Source organism: Idiotropiscis lumnitzeri, chromosome 14 (genome assembly GCF_059441095.1).
Source record: "Idiotropiscis lumnitzeri isolate Australia: NSW breed Sydney's pygmy pipehorse chromosome 14, RoL_Ilum_1.0, whole genome shotgun sequence".
In the NCBI taxonomy this organism is placed as follows: domain Eukaryota; kingdom Metazoa; phylum Chordata; class Actinopteri; order Syngnathiformes; family Syngnathidae; genus Idiotropiscis; species Idiotropiscis lumnitzeri.
Window position 1 is genome coordinate 5,488,043 of NC_142404.1, and position 23,320 is coordinate 5,511,362.

The 23,320-nt window shown below is 40.6% G+C and overlaps 1 protein-coding gene across 1 annotated transcript in view; it reads left to right on the forward strand.

The window, feature by feature from the left end:
• plcl1 (phospholipase C like 1) overlaps positions 1 to 23,320 on the forward strand; it is a 79,860-nt gene that overhangs the window by 35,504 nt on the left and 21,036 nt on the right. Inside the window, exon 2 of the mRNA XM_088314990.1 lies at positions 21,919 to 21,993. Coding sequence (XP_088171116.1) covers positions 21,919 to 21,993 — 75 coding nt within the window. The remainder of the gene's footprint in view (positions 1 to 21,918; positions 21,994 to 23,320) is intronic.

The window sequence follows — 23,320 nt, forward strand, 5'->3', positions numbered from 1 at the left end:
CCTCACCCAACGTCAGCCGGGCTAGGCTCCAGCTCAACTGCGACCTTAATGAGGACAAGCACATAATGAAGTGGATGAATGAATGATGGAAAATTAAAAGAATTACCGCATCCTTTAAAGTGAGCTGCATTTAGTTTGTTTAGTTTGCGTCTCAAGCTCATCTTTCCTGTAGCTTGTCCTTAAAATAATGATTCATTCTTTTTAAACAAATTTCTATTTTGGCATTCACATTAACATTTCACATAAAATTTGTCATTTTGGTGAATGTATACTTTGATATTTGATGAATAAAATGTTCATCTATTCACGCCGCTCTTGTACAATACATGCATAGTATTACTTTGAAATCATTTGTGGCATCTTAGAAATTAGAAATTAGAAATCCCTTTATTGTCATTGTACTCAAGTGTGCAACGAGATTAGAGGTGTCAAGGAAATATGTTGAAGTGAGTTGAGGAGGTGTTTTGCTGCCATCTTGTATCGTCTATATCAGGGGTGGGCAAACTTTTTAATTGGCGGGCCACATTGGGTTCTAAAATTTGACAGAGGGGCCGAACCGGGAGCTGAAGGATGGAGTGTTTTGGTAACCTTACCTCATTAGAGAAAAATAATACATTTAATTTTAAATGAAAGTGAACAAAAGCATTACAACAAGATATGTCTTTGAAAAAACACAGTATTTAGAAAATGAAAAATGAACAAAGTTTATTCATTTTACTTTTTTCAAGTTCGGCGGGCCCGATTAAAACGTTTAACGGGCCGCAGGTGGCCCCCGGGCCATAGTTTGCCCATTCCTGGTCTATCGGTAATAACCTTATTGAGGATGTCAATTACTGGTTTTTGATATTCGTGGAAGGGCTCGACCTGCACACATGATGACCTTCCACTATTAACGCAAAAGTGCACGTGTGTGTGTCACATTCTCGTACATGGAACGTACATACAGGACGTCCTTTGGGACATGATTGCCTATATATAGTGCATGTGTGTTTGCGTGTCTTATGGTGCGTGTGAGAAATAGCAGATGTCATGTGTGCATTGAAGAGATAGAACAAAAAAAGCGCAAATGAGTCCACAGCTGATAAGGAGGTCGTAGCGATGACAAATAACAGTGCTTATGTAGGACGCGGTCATAATTGTCTTTGGCTTTTGGCACCATTTTTCATTGAGTTAAAGCACTACAAGCATATTCAGCTGTAGTTACAAAACACAGGCAGCTTGCCCAATATGCCTATTAAAAGAGCATTACATAAGCAGTTTGCTTCGCTTTCTTTTTTTACAGTAAGAAAAAAAAAAACAAATTGTGATGTTAAGTAAAAGGACCGCATATTATAACAGACGACAGCTCGAGAATGTCTGCTTGTGTTATCCTTTTAGCCTTACTTTTTAAAAATCAATAAAGCTAGCTGTAAAAGGAGGAGTGACTTTATATTAATTTGTTGATTTGATAATGATGTTATATATTTTTATTGGGAAAAAAAAATCAAACCTACATTGCTTGTTGCCTTTACGGCAAGTTTGTGTTGCTGTCAGCTTGTTGTTAAACAGAGATCAAGCTGTGTATTGGCTTGCAGATTTATCACATCTTGTCTTTCATATCTTTTGTAGTTGTTCTAAAGCTAAAAAGATAAAGTTGCATATCTAGGTTATGAGCCGCAGTGATGACTTTTAGCTTGCTCATATTTCATATTCGCTTGCTACTCTGGGACGAGAGCGACAGCGGATCGTATTCCTGTGGGAGGTTTTGCATCGAGTGTTCCATCCCCTTCAAAAATCTTCAAACTTGTTTTCCAGTTATCTCTGCTTGTTGCTGCTTGTGACTAAACAGGTAGTGGCATGTTAACCACTGTTTGCATGCCTTAAGTTTTATGCTTTTAAATTACTTCTATTCGTCTTACGTGCAGGGAATTTTGGTGATTGCGTTGTTGTCAGACAAAGTGCACACATCTGGTCGGATGAGTTTTTAACTATAGTGTCACTGATTTCCAGAAGTGTATTTATACTACTGCTTGTTTGTGTCTATTGTTCATCTGCATTACATGACCTTGTTTCCTGTTTGTCTCGTGTGTGTGCATATGTATTTTTGTTACATAAGGAGATTATATTATGTAATATTTAGTTGTATTTTTGTCAAGGAGGTCATCATTTGCTTGCATGTTAATACATATTGTGCGTGTGTGTGCAAGAGTGCTTGCATCATGCGTGTGGGGGTGTGCGTGTGTGTGCGTGTGTATTACCATAGTGTAGCACCAGCAGCAGCTGGGTGCCACCCGTGGGTGTTTTGGCCTCCTGCACACACCTGCACTGGCTGGGAGCTCTTTTCTATCATTATCTCTCTCTTTCTCTCTCTCTCTCTCTCTTTCTCTCGCTCGCGCTCTCTCTCTCTCTCTCTCTGGTTCTCTCTCTCTCTCTCTCTCGTTCTCTCTCTCTCTCTCTCGTTCTCTCTCTCTCTCTCTCTCGTTTTCTCTCTCTCTCTCTCTCGTTCTCTCTCTCTCTCTCGTTCTCTCGTTCTCTCTCTCTCTCTCTCTCGCTCTCTCTCTCTCATGCACACACACACAATTCCCAGAGTGCCAACATCCTTCCATTCATGTGTCAATCAGCATTTAATCTCCTGAGATTTCAGCTCAGACAGCATGGAGCGAGTAGCCCAGGCTGCAGACCACATCTCGAGTGGTGGCTCACCGAGGGGTGGACTTAAACATTTAACTCAGCCTACACAGATTCTAAGCACTTTCATTCTTCTTTCTTTGGTATACTCTTTCCTCAGTGGGTTTTAATGATGCGCTGTCTAATGACATCACTCTTTTTTTATATATTTTTTTTAACTTTAAAACTTTGACCATTTCAAACTCTCACGCCTCAGTCATTCGAGGCGGAGTGAACTTAACAGTTTGAAACAGCCATTTTCACACACCCACTCTGGGTGAAAGGAGGGTTGTCGAGCCACATAAGCTTGTTCGGCATGTTCAGGGTCCTGAAAACGGGGGAGTCCACGTTGGTTCTCAGTATCTAGGCCAGGGGTGTCAAGATCCAGTCCTGGAGGGCCGCTTCCCTGCATACTTTCAATCTCTCATGGCTGCAACCCACCTGATTCAAATGATCAGCTCATCAGAAAGCTCTGAAGAAGCCTGATAAGTATCCTGCTCATTTGAATCAGGTGTGTTGCAGCCGGGAGAGATTGAAAGTATGCAGGGAAGCGGCCCTCCAGGACTGGATCTTGACACCCCTGATCTAGGCCATTGGTTCAAAAGTTGCGTTCAAAAGATGACCTCCACATAGAAATGAGTGGGATGGGTGTAGTACCACGTGTCCCCAGCAGAGAGCGCAGCCCATGTGTGGTTTAAGTTAATATTTGAGTTTTTGTCATTTTTAATGTTAAATGAAGTAGATAAGCCATGCTTCGAACTGCGCTGTGCAGCCTGGGCTTACTTGCTTGTAAAAGATGCTTTCCACTAGTCTGCTTAGCTTTTTCTTTGGCTTTTGGCGCAACCTGAGATGGACGAACACAGCAATCCTCCAGGTCCGCTCGGTTTAGGGAGGTCTTTTTTCCACTTTGATATAGCAAAGCGGGAAATTGCAAGAAACACGCCCATTTGAATGCATCAATCACAATGAGACAACAAATGAGAAAAAAACTAGGGTCTAACATTTATATCCGATAAAAAAGTGTGGTCATAAAGACAACAGATCATTGCAGAAAAGTGGATAATTTAGAGAATAATACTGCAGCAAGTCAGCTATGTGAATCACTACACTACCAATGACATTTTCCTGCCGTGCTAAACTAGTGCCAAAGACAGACTACACCTTTGACTAGTCCTCAGTCAATCACAAGTTGATTGTGAATGAGGCACTGAGTTATGCGACCCACTACATTTACATTGGCATTTTCTATCCGAGCTAATTTAAAGCGAACGGTAGAATGTTGGACTCACATTCACCTAACGACATCTGAAATTTTGAACCCTTCGATTCAGTTCCGCCGTTGTCTATACAGTTCCTTCTGTTTGAAATGGAACTGTCCAATAACTGTGTTGTAGAAAAGGCACATGCTGAACGTGTGATGGCATTGACGTAACCAGAGTTGGGTGATCATTGAACACATTGCCTCCACTTGTTATGTAACGCCAAAGGGTTCATGAAGTTGAGTTGAAGCTAGTCAGCTGATTGCGTAGCACAATGCCTAAATGCATTCACATCTTTGAATCTCAACTACTCGAAATAACGACTCTTTTTTGGATTATGAAACTGGTCCGTTTCCGTTCGTTTGTTCGTAAATTTTTGGAGAGCAGCTTTAACAATTGTTGATGCTACAGTAAATTCCATATCACTTTTTGTTTGTCCTGTTTGTTTGGGTGATCCATTATTAATTATGTGTTTATTTGTCAAAATCAATTGCAATATCTCAATTAATGTGAACCCGGAAGCGTATCTTCTCTCAACAAAGCAAAATGGCCGCCACGGTAATAGTCAAGGTTTGCCGACTCACCAGAAGATGTCTATTGATTCTTTTGCTCTCTTTCTTACTCGGTAATAGTAACAGAATGGCATTTATCATCATCTATTTCACGTCTGCTGCACGACTGCCTCCTACTCGCTTGTCTCGCTTAGGCCACCCATCAAGTCTATGACCCACCTTCTTTTCTCATCATTTAATCACCCTAATCCATTCAACACGCCATTTGTGCATCATTTGAGTGGCCCGCTTAGAGGTGTGGTTCTTAACAGAGCTGATTAACTCAAATCTGCTTGATTAGCTTTTCCTCTCCTTGGTGAAATATCAGAGCAACAAGGAAAGACCCAAAGAACAAAGAATCGATTAAACCAGCCATTCATGAATTTTGTGCATCCTTCAATGTTTCCAAGCTGATTTAGTACGACTGGCTACAGACAAAAACACACTCAGGACTTGTTGCCAACCAAACACTGAGCTCTGGGGAATGAAACATCGACCTGGAAATAATCCCACGCAAATTCAAACATGATTGATTATTCTTCCCAGCTGACTGGTTGCCAGTCAATTGCTCGTTTTTAATGGGGCTTAGAGTGGGAATTAATACCATGCCAGTCCTACTAAACTACCCATGACATTTTCCGTCTAAGCTGACTTACTGAAAAAAACAACTACATCAGGGGTCTTCAAACCTGTTCCTTGAGGTTCGCTTTCCTGCCTGTTTTCCATCTCTCCCTGCGGCAACACATCGGATTTAAATGATCAGACAATCAGCGAGGTCTGCAGAAGCTGGATAATGCTCCTGATCATTTGAATCAGGTGTGTTGTAGCAGGGAGAGATGGAATACAGGTAGGATGGTGAATGTCAAGGAACAGGATTGAAGACCCCTCAACTACTGTATAATGTGAAGTGCAGCTAATTGAGGGCAGATGACCAGGACTGGTCACCAGTCATGTCACGGCAGGTGACATCATAAAATCCCAATCATATCCATGAGAGGTCAGACCCTAAACAGTTTGCTTCCACACTTTTTAGGGGACACAATTGTGTACAACAGTCTAAAAGTTTTGGAATTTTTATTACAGTAGGTTTTTATTTTTATTTAATTATTGTTTTTTTTATGTTTACTTAGTTTTAATTCGTTTTCAGAAAATATTTTTTTCCGAAGTGGTTTTAGTTTAGTTTTTATTAGTTTTATTTTTTATGTGTCTTTCTTGTGTGCAATGATTTAAAAAAAAAAAAAAAACTCAGGGTAAATATTGTGTTGTTAAAAACTCAACAAAAATACTGACTTAAAAGCAACCAATTCACAAATTAAATACAGGCACTGTCTCACAGTCCCCACACTTTGAAAATAAAACAAAAACAAAAATGCAATTTTAATTTTGGCGTTGGTTTTTAGAAACTATAATTGCTCCAGACTAAATAATTTTACAGGCTTACTAACCTGCAATTTTCTGAGCACAAGTAGAAATTTTATAGGCACACATTGTGAATTGGCCTGTCTAGTAAATATTTCCACTCATTTTCATTATATTTCCGGTAAATGATGTGTGTGTGTGCGTGTGCGTGTGTGTGCGTGTGTGTGTGTGTTGTATGTGTGGAGCTGAAGTTAGTCAGCAACAAAAAATAGGCACATGCGTGAGTGGATGAAAGATTTATTTGCAATGTTTCAGTTTGGCTCGATATTCGTGCCCGATTCAAGGGCCCAAGTATTGTCACTGTCAATTAATGTTAGCTTCAGTGGTTTCAATATATTATTTGTCCATCTGTCTCACTATGCTTTATTTTGTTCTGCATTTTAACGCCAGAGGCCTCAGCTCCAATTTGCATCATTATGTAAAGAACACAGAAGAGCAGCAACTATCGCTCTTTTTCTACTTCATGGGAAATGAGGTCAGTGTGGTGCCTTGCCTGGTGGTTGTCCTGCAGATTAAGTAAGAAATATAAATGTCATTATAACGTTGAGATGCTCTCATTGAAGACTCGTCCTTCGAAGAAAAGGTAAGAAAGTGTTTGCCTTATGCAAGCGGCCCCAAACTCCCTTCATTCATTTCACGCTCGACTGACAGCAATCTTTTTGCATCGGCTGTAAAAATAACAGATATACAGGAAGGGTGGAATCTGTTATTTCTAATGCATGTATGTATTTATTTATACTTAGGCTGTCAAAATTAAAGTGTTAACTCAATATATATTTTTTTAAATTCATGCGATTAAATATTTTAACTCAGTTTGATTTAATTAAAAAATAATTTGCATACTTTGCAAATATTGTCCCATATTAACTGTACATCTTTAGAACATCATCTCAGAATAAAACACCCTGCTTAAGTTACCACTGGGCCTTGCACTCCCAACACTGCTGGAGTGTGATCCTTATAACTATAAATGTACTGTATATGTTTTGATTGAAAATAGAATTCATATTTGGTGATTTTGCATTAATTACAAGATATTATATCGGTTAAAAGCTTCACAAAAAATAGTAGAAGAATGTGTGATTAATTAGTTAAAAAAATATATCGCTTGACAGCATATATGTGCATATATATATGTATATATATATTTTTTTTTGGGGGGGGGGTGATTACATAACTGCTGTCTGGGCCGGTAATGGCATCATCGTCTGCCAGACTGGCTGCTCTGTTATGCTATGTAACAAGGACATGGACATGAGATGGTGACACATTTTCTGTATTTATTTATTTATTTTTGGCTGTCATTACTTGACGTTGCATCACTTCTGTCACTTGTGCTTGAATTGAACACATTGTTAGCAGTTTTTTGGGAGGAGGCAGTCTGAAAGCTTGCTTCAAGCTGTTTATCTGCCACTCTCAGTTTAAGTTGAGTTTAAAACTTGTAAATTAGAAATCATGCAAATGTTTTGACATGTAAAACTTTTTTTGATTTACAATTTTGACGTTGTATATTTAAACACTAAAGTGTGCTACTAAATCATATTTGCCCAAATCAAAGTCTGCTAGATTAATGCTAACATATAATGCGCAATCTTCAAACAACTGCTATTTTAACACTCACGTAGCAACAACACATACAAACCGCATCCAACATATTATCTCTTCCTGGCTCTTCGTTAGGGTCCCTCTTTGCCTCTTCTTCATGCTGTTAATTCTGCTGCTCATCTTTGAGTAGACTTCAGTGTTTGTGTTCTGGCAAAACGCGGTGCCACATTGAAGATGCACAACTCTAAATTCAGACTTCCCTTTGTATAGTAAAATCCCGTAAACACAATCGTTAAAAAAAAAAACCCAAACCAGTGGTATAGCGGGCGCGCTGATCGTGAATCTCAATAAAGCTTAGGTTAATGATAGGAATGCCTACAGCGTTTCACGTTGCTAGGGGATATGGCCTTGTCCTGAGAATAATAACTAGAGGAAACAAAAGCCGTTTCACAAGGGCTTAATGATCGTAAGTACAAAAGAAAATTGACTATTGGGGGGGGGAATGGAATGGCTAATGATGAAAACATTAGCATTTGCTGTTTTTTAGAAAGGTCACACCAGGAGAAACCTTGGGAATTTTCCGCGGTGATGTTTATCAGTTTGACTAGTCATCCTCCTTTATCTTGTCCACATAATCTTATCCCTCAAAAAGAAGTCTTGTGAGAATGTCATCATCACAGTGCATGTGCTCCGTTTCAACACCTGCCAGCTAATTACCTTGGAGTCAATTATTCAGCTTCTTCATCCTGCTATTCGTTCTTCATCTTCTTCTTTCTGTCTTCATCTGTGCCTCATCTTGTGTGAAAGATTCATCAGGCCATTTAGCAAACATCTCCTTTTCTGTAGCATGCATGGCTCACATCCAACTCATCTTGGTGCACTCCTCTTCCCACACACCCACACGCAAACTCACAGCGCTCCGATAGCAGTCTGGACTGTTGTTTTATTTTAGTTTGCAAACGTATTAACTGTCCCTTATTTGACTCCATTGATGAAGTGATTGCCCTACAAGGCATTAAAACTCTGGAAGTCCTAGAAGGGCCCTGTAGGGTTGAGGTGTAGTTTGTTAGCCCGAAAACACACATTTATCTTGTCTTCTTCTCATTGGCCCGTGCCCCCAAAAAATAGCCCATTATTATCCGCACACCTGTTGCTAATGCATTGCACAATGCCCTTTTGCCAATTTAACAGCATCTCATTTTCTCCTATAATGTTTTAAAAGATAGGAGAATACAGAACCAGCGATCTTGGAGCAGTCCCCTTTGCACAATCTGTTTTAATCATCCAGTGACTTGTCATTAGCTCACTCCACACATTTTCAATGTGGTTGAAGTCTGGGTAATAAGATGGCCATGGGAAGAGCTTGATTCTACAATTTTCAGTCTGAGAATATGCTTCTGTATATATTTAAAATAGATTTTATTTGAAGGCTTTTAACACGGGTGCCAATCATTATGGGGGACTGTCATTACTGTCATTTTTTTTCTTTTTCTTTCCATGATCTAGTTTGGGGATGGGCAATAGTGGCCCGCGCCCCATGATTGATTTAACCCTTCCGAACACATTGTGCGAACACACTTGTAATGGCACCTTAATCTGTAACTGCACCAAAATGGTGTCGCAATCCGGTACACTTGAACAGAGTTCACCATCTTGTTCTGCTCTTCTGTAATTTTCCCCCTCAATCTTGCGCCAATTCCTACCTCCATTTCATCACTATTCATTCCAGCTTCAATCTTCTCCCTCCTGTCGCTCCACTCGTGTGTATATATCACCGGAGTCAGACGAGCTTGATGCTGTTACGTAACAAACATCCTCTTGACTGGTAAGTGTGTCATCTCTTGGGATAAAGGCCCCCCTCGGTGGCCACAATCCAAAAAAAGACCCTCTCCCATCCCCCTTTTGGGCCTCCCTGGAGAATGTTAATGCTTGGATGTGTGATGGAGGAAGGAAAGGGCAACGGAGGGAAAGGGATGAAACAATAACAGAGAGTTGATCTACAAGGACACAGTGGAGGGGGGGAGGCGGTTGTCGGGGGCGACCACCGTTCTTGAGCAGTAACAAGAAGAGAGGGAGGTAGATGAAGATAAATATTGTAGACGTGAAGAAGAGATGTTGTCTTGTCCTTTTGGTGCCTTTACCAAGATACTAATGCTCAGTATTATTGCTAGTGGCAGAAATGTTTTCATCAACCTTTTTACAATCGTGGTTTATTGTGCTTCAGACTGTGAGCTGTTCCTAATTTTTTGACCCAATAATATAAGGCAAATATCAAAACTGAGCATGATTGTCACACTGGCCTCATTGTGCTGCACTGGTGGCGTACACGGTAGCACTGGATTAGTGTCCGACTGTAGCGGTAATCTATTGAGTTAATCTGCCGCCAGTGTGACTGCGGCTCAGTAGCCGGATTTATGGCATCAAATCATGAGATCGGATTCGCAGCACAATTACGCAATAGCCAGGTGTTCGCAGGGGGTGTGTCAATCATGTGTGTGATTTATGCATAAGGATAATAAATGGAAATTGAAGAGTGTAGGTGTGCGTGTGTGCGTGCATGTGCGCGTGTGTGTGTGTGTGTGTGTGCGCGCCACAGCTCTAAATGGACTTTCACATGAACATTCCATTGGCTCCCTCACTTCATTTCAAATTAGACCTTGTTGAAGGTTATCGCAACTCAACTCAAGGCCTGTTTTTGTTGTTATTTTTTTTCCATTACATTTACCAATATTTCTTTTGAAAACCAACAATATAAACAACCAACCCACAGCAAATTATGTTACATTCTGCTGAATTTTCCCAAGGCAGCACGTTAACCTACCTGGGTTTTATGTGGGTACTTCCTCTCACATTCCAAAAACATGGATGTTAGTTATCCATAGATGTGACTGGTTGTTTTTGTGTGGTGGAGATCAGTCCAGGCTGTAAACTGCCTCTCGCCCAAAGTCAGCTGTGATTGTGACACACTCACCCGCAGCACTAGAATCCTAGAAAATGGATGAATGCATTTTTAAACATTGGGGCTTGGGCAAGTATTCAACACCCTTGAACTTTTTCACCTTTTGCCACATTTCAAGTTTCAAACAAAGATATAAAATGGGATCTTTTTGGTGAAGAGTGCACACCAAGCGTGACTCAATCTTAAAGTGGAATGAAATTATTATTATTACTAGATTTATTATACTTCTAATATTTTAAACTTTTTTTTAAGGATTAAAAAATCTGAAAATGCTCCTTTACTTTCAATGCAGCCAACTCACTTCAGACTTTCACTGATTACGTCGGCATGATTCACTATTGACCTAAATGACAGATGATAATAAATAGAGTCCGCCTTCGTGTAATCTCGTCTCAATATAAATTAACCTGCTGTTTGATGCTCTCAGAAGGTCTGTTAAAAGTATATTATGGAGCAGAGCAAGAATCACACCAGACAGTTGCGTTACACAATTTTTTTTTTGTTTGTGTTTCTTAAAAAAGAATGTGAAGACAATCTTGAAAAAAAGTAATCACATCTTAAATCACAATCACAATATTGATAAAAAATATTACAATTACATTATTTTTTTAAATCATTCAGTCCTAGTGTGCATTTAGTTTTTAGCTTGTATGTTTGTTTTTCCCTACTGGTAATTTTCTCGAATAACAATAAACGTCTGTTTGAGTGTTTGTATGTCATGTGAACTCATTCATCCCAACCGAAGAGCCAGCTGCTGCGCAGACCTGCTCCATGTACACTACAATGACCCATTGTCCTTTTTCTATTTATTTTGACAGCACCTCTTATTTGCCTTCTGCCGCACTCTCCGTGCGTCTTTTCATCTCCCTCATTCACTCTTCTCAAGGAGGACTCCTTGTAAAAGATGGCGGTCCAATTGTTCATTCTTCATCATAACAACTATGCGTGCAGTCCAATTTGGTCCAATTTATATTCTTCCTGTGCAGCCTGGATATGTTAGTGGTGAGCATGTCTGCTTAAAATTCTGAGGTTTCAGGGTTTGACTTTCTGCTCATGCCCATCTGCGGTCTGCTTCCACTTTCAAGGGTTTTCTCCAGGTTTCCTCGCTTCTTCCCAGATTCCAATAATGCATCTTAAGTTTAGTGAAGACTGTATAGAAACCGTCCAAATATGTGAATGTGACATTGAATAATGTTTTTTTACAAGGATAACTGGCATAGAAAATGGATGAATGTCCAGTACATTATATATATATATATATATATATATATATATATATATATATATATATATATATATATATATATATATATATTAGAATCTAGAATTAGATTAATTAGAATCTATTAGAATCTGTTTTACTCTGGAAATGCACACAGAGAGTTAGGCTCTGTGGCATGATCGCCAGATCGGATCTGTCTCACAGGGGTCACTTGCCCCAAGTGTCGTTCCAATAAAGTTTGTGGAACTCCAAGCAGTATTACTCTCAAACCCGGATTTGAACTCCAAATCTTTTGCTTAGATTCAGACAAATACAAACACATAAGAGCCAATAGACAGACAATTCAATATGGACCAATGGGAAAAAGGTAGGCATACTCTGCTTTCATCAGAAATCTTTTGAATATAATTTGCACTGAATACAAACCAATGAAGAAACCTACATAAAAAGAGAATACAACTGATTTGCAAGATTTATTTTTTTTAAATGCTGCAACATGGTCCTAAAAAAAGCTGGGACAGAAACTGGGACATAATTTACGACGGTTACATGGCCGTCCCTTTTCACAACACCCAATAAGTGCTTGGGAGCTGAGGACAGAGCTTTTTCTAAATAATTCTTTGCCATTCTTGCTTGATGTGCAACTTGAATTGCGCAACAGTTCCGTCTATTGTCATATTTCCAACCTGAAAATGCGCCGCACATATTCAATGGTGACAGGTCAGGTCAGGATTTTTTTTTTTTTTTTTTACTATAAAACCAATATTGTAATGTGTGCAGAATATCGCTTGGCATTGTCGGGCAGAAATAAGTAGGGATGTCAATATAAAAAAACAAAAAAAAAAGGAATTGCCTGGTGGCAGTATACAAGTTACGGATTGGCCGGTGGGCAACAAGTTGTGCCATTCATAAAAAGATAAGTGCATAGATTTTGCAAAGCCTTTTTTTTTGTCTCCGCCATTTAATGTCAGTGGGACATGCCCTTTAATTTTGATGATCATTTTAAGGATTCTCAATGAAAAAATATCTTTTCTGGGCCTGTTAGTTGCTGCTTTTGCCTGATTTCACTCGTACCTGCATCATAATTCGGCCTGGATATCCAAATAGTTTTTGAACAAGCCAATTCGTTCTACTTGTAGCAAGGGCTGTCATTCATTAATCATTTTAGTCCTTATTGATATTAAACTTATATTTCCTATGTGTGTAAATTAATTTAAGTATGTTGATAATTTTATCTATGGTGTATTTCGGATTATTTACTTATTGGACCAAATATCAGTTCCAATATTTAAAATAATACATCTTGTTCTTGATGCAAATATGAATAAATGGGAGTGATCTCCCACCTCAGCGTTAACATACCACACGACATTGTTAAAGATCGAGTTACGAGTTAACTTTACCAGCTATGCTCGCAAATTTTGCATTTTCCTTTTAAAATGTTGAAAGCATTAAGCATTAAAGTAACAAGTAAGTTATTATTCGACAAATTCATTAATATTGTAAAGAAACACATTGATTTCAAATGCAAGGATCAACACTATACTCACTTAAAAGTATACAATGTTTCATAGAAATTTTGGTTCAAGTGCCTCTCACGTGAAGACTTTTAAAACTAAATAAAAATAAAAACAAGATCCAGCCGGGACTATCACGCTCACCTGCCCTTATTTATTTTTTACCTCTTTACTTTGTGCCCTCACACTTAATCACTGCTTAGTGATTGCAAGTTACGCTTAATTAAGTTCACTGGAGAAGCTTTAACATGCACAGAGAGAGACAAGTTTGATCGGTCCCAAAAATTCGGTGAAAGACGCTTTTCTCCCGTAAAGTACGAATGGGATGTACCGATGATGTCACTAAGCTCGACAACCTCTGCTTTGCAGTAATTAAATAAAACGAAGTAAAAGATAAAGTAAAAAAAAAAAAAATTCTAAAAGATTAGCATTCTCATCCTATTTTTCTCACTGCAAGGAAGTCCGACATCTGATGCTGGTCCGGAGTGTGTCCATGCAGTAAACATGGAACCGACCAAACGTTGATTTTGGGTGTCGCAAATATAAAAAGTAATTTTGAGGTAGAAATGTATACATTGCAGTTCTGACGAGGGGAAATAACGTGTCTGAATGTAAACCTGAAGGGCGGATGTGAGTCCGCACAGGCCTGACTTCTAACTTCCAATCTTGTCAGATGAATCACACAGACAGGTGATAGAAGCGGTTTCTGCGTGATATGTCGAGGAGCGCCTCATAAAGCAACCTTAGGCTGTTGAGATGTTTTCCAGTGAACAAGGATGATGACAAAACAGTGTTACATCGCTGCATTGGGGTTCAGCGTTCAAACCAAAAATATATTTGCACATCAAGCTATTGTTTCAAGGGCGTTCCAATGGGGTTGTGGGCGGATTGTTACAAGACTAGACAATGATGGCAACACCAGACAGTGGTGGGCGGTGAAGGCCTGCGAGCCAAATAGCCAATCCGATCACGGGTTGGTTACAGTGATGAGCCTTCTCGTAGGCCTTACATTGAAGTTGCGAACGTGTTCTGTGATTCGAGAGTCACTCGTGACAGGGCGTCGCTATGCAGAAATCCACACCAGACAGTCTTTCTCGGCGACCGTTCGAAAATCTAAAATCTACTCTTGCTTTTTTTAACCCAGAATGGCCGAAGGAGGGAAAAGTGTGGATTTGTTCGCCGATATACTTGCAAGGCCATTTTCAAGACTGACCTTTCAAGTAAAGCTCTCTCGTGAGCCGATGTGGTCCAAAACTCAGTAGTGTATAAGCGTGCGTCTGTATATTATTTGTCCAGCCGGTGTCATAAATGACGGTATTATGTGTGTGTGTGTGGGGGGGGGTTATTCAAATTGGACTAAGCAGGACTTCACTGAATGCACGGCCCACCGCTGACACCAGATATATATCAAACTTTATAATATTGCTCCGTTTCCCCATCAGAACCTTGAAATGGGCCCAATTTAGAGTTCAGCACTCATGTCTACTGGAAAAATTGCAGCCTAATAGAAGAAGAAGAAAAAGAAGCAAACAAGGTCCTCAGATAAACCCCAGTCTTAGTCGTTGTTTGGAACCGAGAGAATATAATGCCTGTGAGTACTGCAGTTACGTGATCACTTTACACGCTGTGCTAGAATATTGTGGTAGAGGTAAGAAATATTATTTCTCTCCCCATACTGAGGTTTTTCACCTATGGCTGTCAGGTCTGGAAACTGTCTGCTGTGATAAATGGAACTTTACTGTGTATCTTTCTCAATATCAGGGATTGTTAATGTACCGTGAGAGGTAACAATATTCCGTCCTTTATCAACATGTCATTGCTTAGTATTCACAATACTCGCCCAAAGAATTCCTGAGCGTCTGATCAGTGGCCTTGCAGTAATAAGTAACAACAGGAACGCAAACAAAACTGACAATTATCGAGCCCTGAAAGTTTCTGTGAGACCTTCAAGCAGATACGGATGGTCGCAACTTTGCTTGCGAGGTAAACATTGATGCCAACTACGCAAACGTATGGATTTCCAATCCCGGCGTTCCCTCGTCAATGAGCGCTGTTTTCCTTTGTTCACGTAAGCGTCCCAGAAAACATCTTTTCATTAAGTTGACCAGACGGAGCCGGACAGACGCGCTTAGCGAAAACAGGTCAGCGAGTATTTAGGTGGACTGAGCATGAGCGGCCTGGCTGTGCTGGTGATGCTGAGGGCCTCGGACGTTTGGGAACATTGATGTTGTGGCTGAAGGCTGATAATCCAGAGTGTGTGTGTGTCTGTTGCATAATTATGCGTTGACATTCCCATGCATGACACATAACGCCATCCAGGAAACGGTGAGCATGCCGCACGGTCAGGCAAAGTCTCTAATACAGCACTCGGTTTTTGTCCCAAGAGAACATTTATGGGTTCTAATCCACTGGCTGCCTTTAAATTCCGCCCCCTACTCTCTCTCCCGTACTCTCGCTCTCTGGAAGGGCACTTTGGTTGGATTGTTCATCTGCGATTTGATCGTTGGCTTCACGGCTTAATCGCCGCCTGGAGGAAAAGACCGAGAGCAGATGGGAAGTGGAGTGATGAGGGAAGGGGAGCATAAGCTCAAGGGTTGGGGACTGAATTGGGAAAAGTAAATATAAAATGATGGGACATTGCATTAAGTACACCTATAAAGTCGAATGGTGATAAAGCTCCAGATACCATTGACAAAAAACAAGGTGTCCTACAGTATCGGCATACAATTCTGGAGCAGAAATTGAACTATTGTACGTAAAGTGGAGTCTAACATATGAGTTTGATCCATCAAATGAGCAAGCTTATAATTGATTTTATGTCACATCTTCATTGAAATGAACTGAAATATCATTCTTCTGTTCCAGTATCCTGAAAAACATCCGCCATTTTTTGTGTGTTGTTAATAGTCGGGTATAGGTTCTGTTCAGAGTTGCGGGGAGCTTGAGCATATCACAGCCAACCCTCGGTAAGAGGCGGACTACACCCTAGACCAGCTGTGGGCAAACTACGGCCCAGGGGCCACATGCGGCGGATTAAACGTTTTAATCCGGACTGCCGAACTTGAAAAGGGTTACCAAAACACTCCATCCGTCTGCTCCTGGTCCGGCCCCTCTGTCAAATTTTCGAACCATTGTGGCCCGCCAATCAAAAAGTTTGCCCAGCCCTGCCCTAGACGGTAGCTGGTGAACCACAGGGAAATTATACAACGTAAAAAAATGATACGTTTGTACTCCGGGGCAATTGTGTGTGCAAGGTGTTTATTATCGTTGGGACAGAAAGTCCGAATTCTGGGTACAGAGTCTGGAAACAAATACAGTGCAGCTCAGCTTCTGCTCAGTGGTGGGAAGTAACAAAGAGCAAATTGTGTCTGTTTTCTTGAATAAGTCTCCAAGATACACAAACAATATACATTTTGAGAGGCTTTTCGTCAGGTTAATTGTTCATAGGTCGTTATAATGTACATTACAATGTCATCCATAAGCGTAAGCTTGACTTACTTTTTTTTTTATCCACCAAGGCCACTCCGGGCTATGCCTACACCACTCAGAAAACGACGCGCCCAGTGCGGCCACAGTTGGCTGTGGAGTCGGCCTCCTCGCTGGTGCTATGGTGCTCTGAATTTTTGCAAGTCTGTCCATCCATCTATTTTGTCCACTGCATATCGTTACTAGGGTAGTGCGCTGGCGTGCTGGATTTTTCAAAGTCCAACTTTGGTCGATGAGGTGTTCATTTGACAGTGACGACCACATACATCGCGACGCTGACTGCTGCAAGCGGTGGCGGACGCGAATGTAAAGAGACGCATGTCTGGGCATAAAGAAGCTGCTTTTGTGATGCTAACCTTGTTTCTGTAACCTATTTGCTGCCTTGAGCAGCGTTGTGGCATTTAACACCACCTCTGCGGCTGCTGTTAGCCGCTGGCTGCCTTGTGAGACTTAACAAAACTTTAGCATCGCTTAAAAAAACTGCAACCATTTGCCACCAGGGTTCTCTGCGATTGGCTGCCATCCAGCTGGGGATCTACACGCCTACTGCATGCTTGCAACCCTCATGAGAAAAAGCGGTTCAGATAATGGATTGATGGATATTTTGCAGTACGCTTTTATATTCTTACAGGTTGAAGTGGACAAGAGAAGAAATATGCCTTTGAATTTTGGTGGCGATTGGTCACCGTTTCAGACAACACAACGTGACAAACCACACAATATTTGCCATGCTTGCCTCCTACAGCTGAGGTGAAAAAAATAACCAGCCATGCTCCAAAAGGGAGAGTGACAAAAAGCCCTTAAATCTCTGCAAAATCGTTTAGCAGGGTGAATTTTAGTACTGGTGTCATTTTTACATGCACACCTATTACATAACTGCCAAAGTGCAGCCTAATCAAGTGTCCCTTATCAAGTGTCCCTTTAATTCAGTTCCTGTTTACATTAAAGAGATTGAAATAAAAAAATCTTGTTCCTTTACTGCACCCATTGAGAACATACGGTAACTGTGATTTTAACTAGCATGTGGACTCTGCTAAAACCATGCTTGTTACCTCTTAATCAGAACATCAGTCTCATCGATGCATGAGCAATTACAGTTTATAGCGCATGCCAGTAACACAAATGTCCTAAAGCAGATTTTTTTTTCAGCTCTCAGATTTCCCTCATTGGCTTCCCTTGCATTACATTATTGATGATAATGTCAGGTTACCTTGGTATGTAGGTCTGTTTGTGACCCACCTCTTCACACACACACCTTAGATACAAGCTAACTATTACAGGCATGCATAATTTATTCCGTTTCACAACAGGCCTGCACACATACTTATGATGCGTTGTTAGGATAAGTTCTCAGAATGAAGCAGTTCAGTTGTATGCCACTCCAAACTACCACCAGAATAATACATCTTGCTCAACTGATGCCTCTCTGACAGTCTGGTATTGCATCATAGGCTAGCCGACAATACAGGAAGAAGAACCTGCGAGCGGTTATTAGCGGGTCCCCTGGCTGACACCTCCTCACCGCATCGCTGATGAAGGTTGTCAAAGCACTGACGTTTGCCCGCCATGCTGCGATGGAGCTGTCAATCAATGTCTCGGTGGAGGGTGATTGTAAGTGCAGGGAGCTGACATGTGAGCAGGGTGTGTTTATCAAACTATTTTTAAATTCATGACCTAGCGTGATGGTCTTTCCTGACTCATCTCCCCCACACACACACGCACACATGCATGCTTATGGAATTGGCATATGCTGACAATTTTGCCCATCAGAAATGCAGTGTGCTCATGCTAAAGGATTGAAAGATTTTTCTTGGTGCCATCTTGTAGTGTTTTGGCTTCAAGGAACTATGTTGAAGTGCGGTTGAAGGGCTTTATTCTGATTCCGGGTGCAAGTCTAGTGCAAAGCACAGTCTGTGTGCATGGGTGGAATTTTCTTTCTTTGGCCGTTTTGTTGGACCTCAAAATGGGCGTAATGGGGCGTTTGTGCCTTTGTGCGCCATTGTAGGACAGAACATTGTGTTTTCTCGGCCAATCCATGCAGGATCACTCATTTGCATTAGAATCAGGGTGGTAACGCGCGCACACTCAAGTACACTATTTGTGCATGACATTGGCACATAAACTGCAACATTTACTCTTTCGGATGATGTGTGTGATGTGCAATTGGGGACTGCCTTCCACTTCCCGTCCGTGCGTAACCCAACCCACCCAATGGTGACGGAGGTGCTATTAAAATATTTTCAAGCTCACAATAATTATAATCCGTTCTATGAATTGATTTCGACACTGATTCAGAGGTGGTGTCCTATTTCGGAATGAAATACCACAAGGTCCACCATGCACGTCCGCAGAGAGCCAAATTTGACTCCGCGCGCTCAATGAAATGCACTAAAATTGCGTGAGACCGCCTGCGCTGCAAAATAGACCACCTCTCTGCCAGTCTAAAATTCTGCTCACTTATTGACAACAAATTGCGCGGTGCGCTGGAGTTAAAAACATAAATTAAGTTACATCCGTTTTTATAACAAACACACGGGCGCCAGTCTACCAAAATAGGGTCAGAGAAGTTTAACTTAGACAATGATAGTTTTGTCCTGCAGCATCAAAGGCAATTATACACATTTATGGGGGGCTGTCGATCACTGTGGTTTCCGATCTGTTTGTTTTGCTGCACTTGCAGCGATCAGAGTTTTATGCACATTTGAAACAAGCCTAATTCCCATCTGTGACGGTATTAAATGCCATTTCATGTTTTTTTTTCTTCTCCTATTTACACTGCCAAAGCATGTGGCCAAAATTTGGATTGTGCCGCTTGGGACCATAAAATGTAAATGTTGTCACTGGAAACCTGTAGTGAAAATCCGTCTTAAAAGTGAGAAAAAACGCAGTGATTAGTCAATAAGTGAGTCTAGGATGCTCCCTTTGTCATTACGTTTCAACTCGTTCTATTGTGGACGCGTTTGGAAACGAGCACTGGTTCACTCTGACCATTCGGAAACTCCAAATTTGCCATTTGGTTAACACAATGGATGGAGTATTCAGAGTGCACAAAAACATGTGGACTGTGCGTGCATTAATGGCAGCGGAGCACATGTGTCACCAAAAACAAGAACGGGCATTAAAGTGAATTTCTCAATCGCCTTATCTTCACAATCTCCATTCCTCTTCACGTCCTCTGTCTGCCACACACTGGACTTGCAAGACCGCTGCACGCGGGAAGAGCGTGTGACACCTACCAGTGCACACTGATTCATGTAATTGAGCCATAGGAGTATGATTATCATAAAACGCAAGAAAGAAATGGAACAAGAGATGGTACTGTGGGCTCGATGTGAAGTCCCAGTACGCCGTAAAAAGTCCTTGTATGTTGGAGGCTAAAATTGAAGAGTGCTGGGACTTGGTACCCGTAGGTAACGACTCATTTAAATAACTGGCATTGTTGTCATGAAATAAAAGAATATTTGTAACTGATTTTCATAAATACATATTTTTGCTCCGCCAATTGACAGTTATGATCATTTTAATCCTCTCAGTAGGCGGAAACTCAGGGGGGATCGCACCTTTTCTGTTGCCAGTCCTTCTCTATGGAATGACCTTCAATTAAGTGTTAGGCAAGCCGCCTCATTTGAAGCCCCATTTTTATTCTTTAGCTTTTGACTCATCATGAGACTGTCGCTGTTCTGCTGTTCTTCTGGTATCTACTCTATTTGTGCTTTAATTTGTGTTCTAATTTACTGCTAATTTATATGAGACCATATGGAAAGTGCTTTGTTGCAGCTCCAACTGTTCTGTAATGCGCTATATCAATACATTTGTATTGCATTGTATTCTTTCATATGCCTCCTTAAGAATTGAAATGAATTCTGCCATTCCTCATTTCATTATAAACTCTTTGCATAATGTCGGACGATAATCAGATGAGCATTTTATCTAATTTTGCCGGTCTGTCATTTGTCAAGCCATAATTTTTTCAAACCGCACCGAATTGTAATCACCACTTGGTCAGTCAGACCGGCAGTCAATCTGTCAGAGTTCCAACGCTCCATCAATTGGTCCGTCAGTCCGTCCCTCCACAACACCCAAAAAATAAAAACACGGCAAAACGGGCATCCGTCGGTGACATCAGTCTGTCTGTACTTAACTTGGTTAGTGAAGAAAATCCTCAGTCAGTGCTTATGCCATCATTCTTTAAAAGTGACCCATTTTCATCACTCCTCAGGTAAATGGGCGTCCGTCAGTGACGAACTGATGGACCGGTCAGTCTGCCGGAATGCCTAGCTCTGGCCATAATTATCATGATTTGCAATTTACCTTCCAGTGTCATCTGCATCGACATTTTAACGTATATGTACTGTAAATTACTTGCACAGTGAGGGTTGTCTTTGAAAAGGTCACATTCTTGTTTCCAGAAGGAGGAAAATAAAGATTCCGGTGTCAAATCTATCATCATCCAGCCAGCAACTAAATAAGGATGTGTATGTGAAAAGAAGTTTGAGGCGAAACAAAAGACTAAATTTAGAAACTGGGATTACCGAGTGAAAGCCTAAACAAACATGCACTTTGCCAATCGTCATCATTCGGCACGGCTGCTGTATTAATAGATGAAAAGAAAACTGTACTTCCTGCCTGGTCAAAACTAAGCTCCGCCCCTCTTTGTTCATTTTCCACACAATGACTGTTTTTCCTGATGTGTGATCTGTTTGTCATTATTATGTGAGCGGGACAGGAAGTCAAATGCTGGTCGGGAAGAAATCATAGAAATGAAAATAATTTGTGCCATATTAACCATTCAGGTCAAATTTAATTTTAGTGATTAACAGTCCTGCCATAGTCAATGACTACTGGTCATGTACCAAGTAGATGATTAACTGCTGATTTTTAGAATGTTAATGGTTTTGTTACTGTATGTTTCTCCTTCCTCCTTCTGTTCCCATTTCTCTTGGCTTGATTGGAATCCTCAGCCAGAGCGGCGATGTGTGAACAAAGCAACGTTTTTGTCTGTGACTGGCGTTGTGTTGTCTTATTTCACAAGAACATTCAGACAAGCGTAAAAATGTGTTGTTAATACAAAAGGTTGCTCTTCACTGACTTGGTTTTAAAAGAGGTTACCCACTGAAAAATAATTGAAAAAATATTATAAACATCTAATTGATGCAATTGGTGATGTGGTCATTTTATTTTTGACGATAGTGACGTAAAAATAGAGTTTTGAACCAAACTGAAATTACTCTAAACTGGACTTTTGTCTTCATTGTGTACTGTATTTCTTACATACGCACACACATTTTGACCATCAAGGTTTTTGTTTTCCCAGGATCCTTCGGTGCAGAAGGTGGGCGGAGGCCGAAAGAAGACTGTGTCATTCAGCAGCATGCCTTCAGAGAAGAAGGTACGTTACAGAACAACAAGAAGATATCGCGAGACGTAGTTGAGTGCTTCAATGGGGAAAAGTGGCGCTTCTAGGAAGCTTTTCCTGGGGTGGCAGGAGGTTCAGTGCACTCGCATACACACACACTCCCACACAGATTTCCGTGTTTGCATTCCTTGGGCTGGCAAGTTTTACGCATGTCACATGGTAAGGACTGTTGGACACAGTCCTTATAGAGACTGGAGAGACAAGCTAGCAGGCAAAAGTGTGCACTTTTTGTACTTCCGTCAGCTATACACCCATATACTCGGTGTGTGATTTGTTGGAAATGAACGTGCGTTGACTGACTAACGACACTCCCTCTTTGAAAGATAATGTATTGTTTTCAAAATCTCGTGAGTATAAGCCAGGAGTCGAGGCAGCAAGCCTCATTGTAAGATAATGAAGATTATCACCTGTCACAGCACCTCATTTAGGACCAAATAGCAAAAACACACAAAAAAAGAGACATTTAAACATATTAAATATATCAACCACACTTACCTGACTGGGAAGACGTGTTATTATTTTATTTATTATTATTATGCTTTCTTGCCATCTGACGACTGACAAGATTTAGAAAAGTCCCTTGGAAGACTACCCTCTGAGACCTGCTCACGTTTTAAAACAAATTTGAGTTTTTAATCTCAGCCTATTTTAAGACTGAGCTTTTACGAATACTGAATTTTGCAGGGTCAAGATTCTTACGCATTCTTTTCCCACAATGCAAATTTTCCCTATCATGCTCTTGGTGGAAACCTGCAAAACGGTGGGGCAAACGTTTTTGGCTTCAGCCGACCAAGAGTATGCAACAGTGCAGAGTAAGACTAAAAGGAGAGCACGTTGCAGAATGAGAACACGGCCCTGGTTATAAAATATCATATGTATGTATATAATATATTATAAATAATAAATACACACATAACAAATACATACATGCATACACATCTTTGTAATTATTCATGATTTTTTTCATTATTATTATTATATTATATAAAAATATCGTTCTAAACTTTTTTACTTATGTCACTGGTGTTCAAACCCACTGGGGGTTCACTCCTGCATTCCATCACCGGCTTGGGAGCACACAGGGCTGCACGAAAGCTATGACCATATAATACACTAAATAAAAACAAAATAAAATAAAAAATTAACAATGCTAACCCATATACAGTAGACACCAGAAAACAGCAGAACAATGTCTCATGTTTGTTCGAAAGCTAATCAAGAGATAAAAAAGTGTCTTTCCTAACATTTAATGGAAGGTCCTTCCAGAGGGAAGGACTGGCAACTGAAAAGGCACAATCTG